A 2,092-nucleotide genomic window follows, 5' to 3' on the forward strand; every position below is an offset into this window, starting at 1 on the left:
GAGGTTGCTCTACAACATGGGTTTTGTAGATCTGGGCTCTGGGAGTCTACCAAGCCATCCCAGGTCAAAAGGCTGTCAGTTAAAGGGAGGTCTCTAATGAAAAGTCAGATTTTTTTTATGCAATAGTTTGGTTTATGACCAAATGCCCAAAAAGCTGTACTTTGTGCTTAGAGCTAGTTAGCAAGTGCTGGCATGCTGACACTAAACTACAATGGTGAACATGGTATCATGTTTACCAGCATTACACATGTTTTATTGACCAACACAATGTGCTTTGGATTTGTTTTCCAGGACCCCAGCCAAAATCCTGCCAAACTCCTGGATGGGATTAAAAATAATCTGAGTGGCTTGTTTAAACCCAAATGTGAGGTAGCTATGGTATCACACTGTACACACTAAATATCTATTTCTCTGTGTGTTGATGTGGTTGTTTCAGCTGAAGGACACTTCCTCTGGTCACACTTACACCTCCCTGCTCTTAGCTTTAACTGCAGTGGCTGTTTTGTACACTCAGACCTTTTACCACACAACAAACAATTCATCTTGTTTTGATGAAAGTGCCAAGAGTTTTAAAGTGTATCTTCTGCACTGCTGAGCTTACTCAGGCACACGATCTTTCTCTGGGGTCTCATGCTTCTGAAGGCACCATGGGATTTATTGAGGTCATCTTTGTCAGGAAAGTTACTTCTTTCGAAAGTCTGCCTGACCTAAAATTAAGTTTACTTCACAGACAGCTGGCAGCCAGTTTACATTTTATCATTGCTGACAGACGATAGCACACAGAGAGCAGAGCGCCTTGACCGAGCCGTCCTGCATACAAACTCTTAATAGGAAAAAGCCTTGTGCAGTCACTCTTTCGGTTTTCAATCTGTCAGAAAGATAAAAATGTGTGCATATTGTAAAAGATCATTTTGAGCAAATAATATTTTAACATCTTTTATCATCTTGGACTTCAAGTCTAACTTATTTAAACTGTGAACTGCATCTTCTCTCTTTACAACTCCCATCTCTGTAGCACCCTGGAAACTTGAAGGATGGTGTGATTAGACTTTAAAGTATTTCAGATTCTTCTCTGAAGTAGCTCCATATTAGCTTCACTTCTTATTGTTTCATCATTGCATTGGTGTCAGCCAGAAAGACTGCTTTTCTCTGGTCCTGACTCCAGGTGCTTCCAGTCCTCACCCCCATCCAGGAAGTGGATCGTCCTCTGGGACAGCAGGACTGGTACCACGGAGCCATTCCCAGACCGGAGGTCCAGCAGCTGCTGCAGAGTGATGGAGACTTCTTGGTGAGGAAGAGTCAAGAGAAACAGGGTTATGTGCTCTCTGTGCAGTGGGATGGCTCCTGCAAGCATTTCCTCATTCAGAACATAGATGTAAGTAAATGTGCTTAAAACTACAGTTTGTAACTTAAGGTAGTGCAGCATGATACTCCAAATCAGTCCACGCTGCTCCGCCCAGTGCTCCCTCTCCCTGCTCCACTATGCTCTACTGTGATCTGCTACACTCTGCCATGCTCTGACCGGCTCTTCAGATATGTCGTTATGAAATTACGATAGATGAGAAGGCAACTAAACTTACTGATCAAGCAGAAATAACTGAAAATCCCTGATTGGCTAGAGAGGTCAATCCCTCTCAAAACCTTTTAGAGCTAATCTCTCTGCACTGCTGCCAGCGCTGTTCAATGAGACTGGGTCACAGGAGGCTTCGACAACACCTCTCTACATTTGATTTGATTTGATTTGATTTATTTATTCTTTCAAACATGTAACAACAGTCAGTATGTAATCACACATAATTCCAGACATGTCCACAAAAATATTTTCAATTTACTTATACCTAGTACATTCTTGAACGAAGTAGGAAGAAGTTAGACTTATCTAGTCCTACCCCCTAACATCATCTTATCATCATTGGTTTGCAAGCAGTATTACTACATGGATACATATTCTACATCCACATTCCCGTCTGATTAATCATTAAGCCTGTTCTTGCATATATCTTGATTGACACATACCTTTATATCTGTGTTTAAACTCATCAATATTCTTACTGCTTTTTATGTCCACACTTAAATTATTCCATAGTTTTAC

At 41.2% G+C, this 2,092-nt stretch overlaps 1 protein-coding gene across 1 annotated transcript in view; it reads left to right on the plus strand.

Annotated features, from left to right (window-relative positions):
- Positions 1 to 2,092, plus strand: part of fes (FES proto-oncogene, tyrosine kinase) — a 17,310-nt gene that overhangs the window by 5,907 nt on the left and 9,311 nt on the right. Inside the window, 2 exon segments of the mRNA XM_020608844.1 lie at positions 292 to 369; positions 1,166 to 1,375. Of these exon segments, the coding sequence (XP_020464500.1) occupies positions 292 to 369; positions 1,166 to 1,375 (288 nt within the window).

The sequence above is a fragment of the Monopterus albus genome, unplaced genomic scaffold, assembly GCF_001952655.1.
Source record: "Monopterus albus unplaced genomic scaffold, M_albus_1.0 scaffold4.1, whole genome shotgun sequence".
Taxonomy (NCBI): domain Eukaryota; kingdom Metazoa; phylum Chordata; class Actinopteri; order Synbranchiformes; family Synbranchidae; genus Monopterus; species Monopterus albus.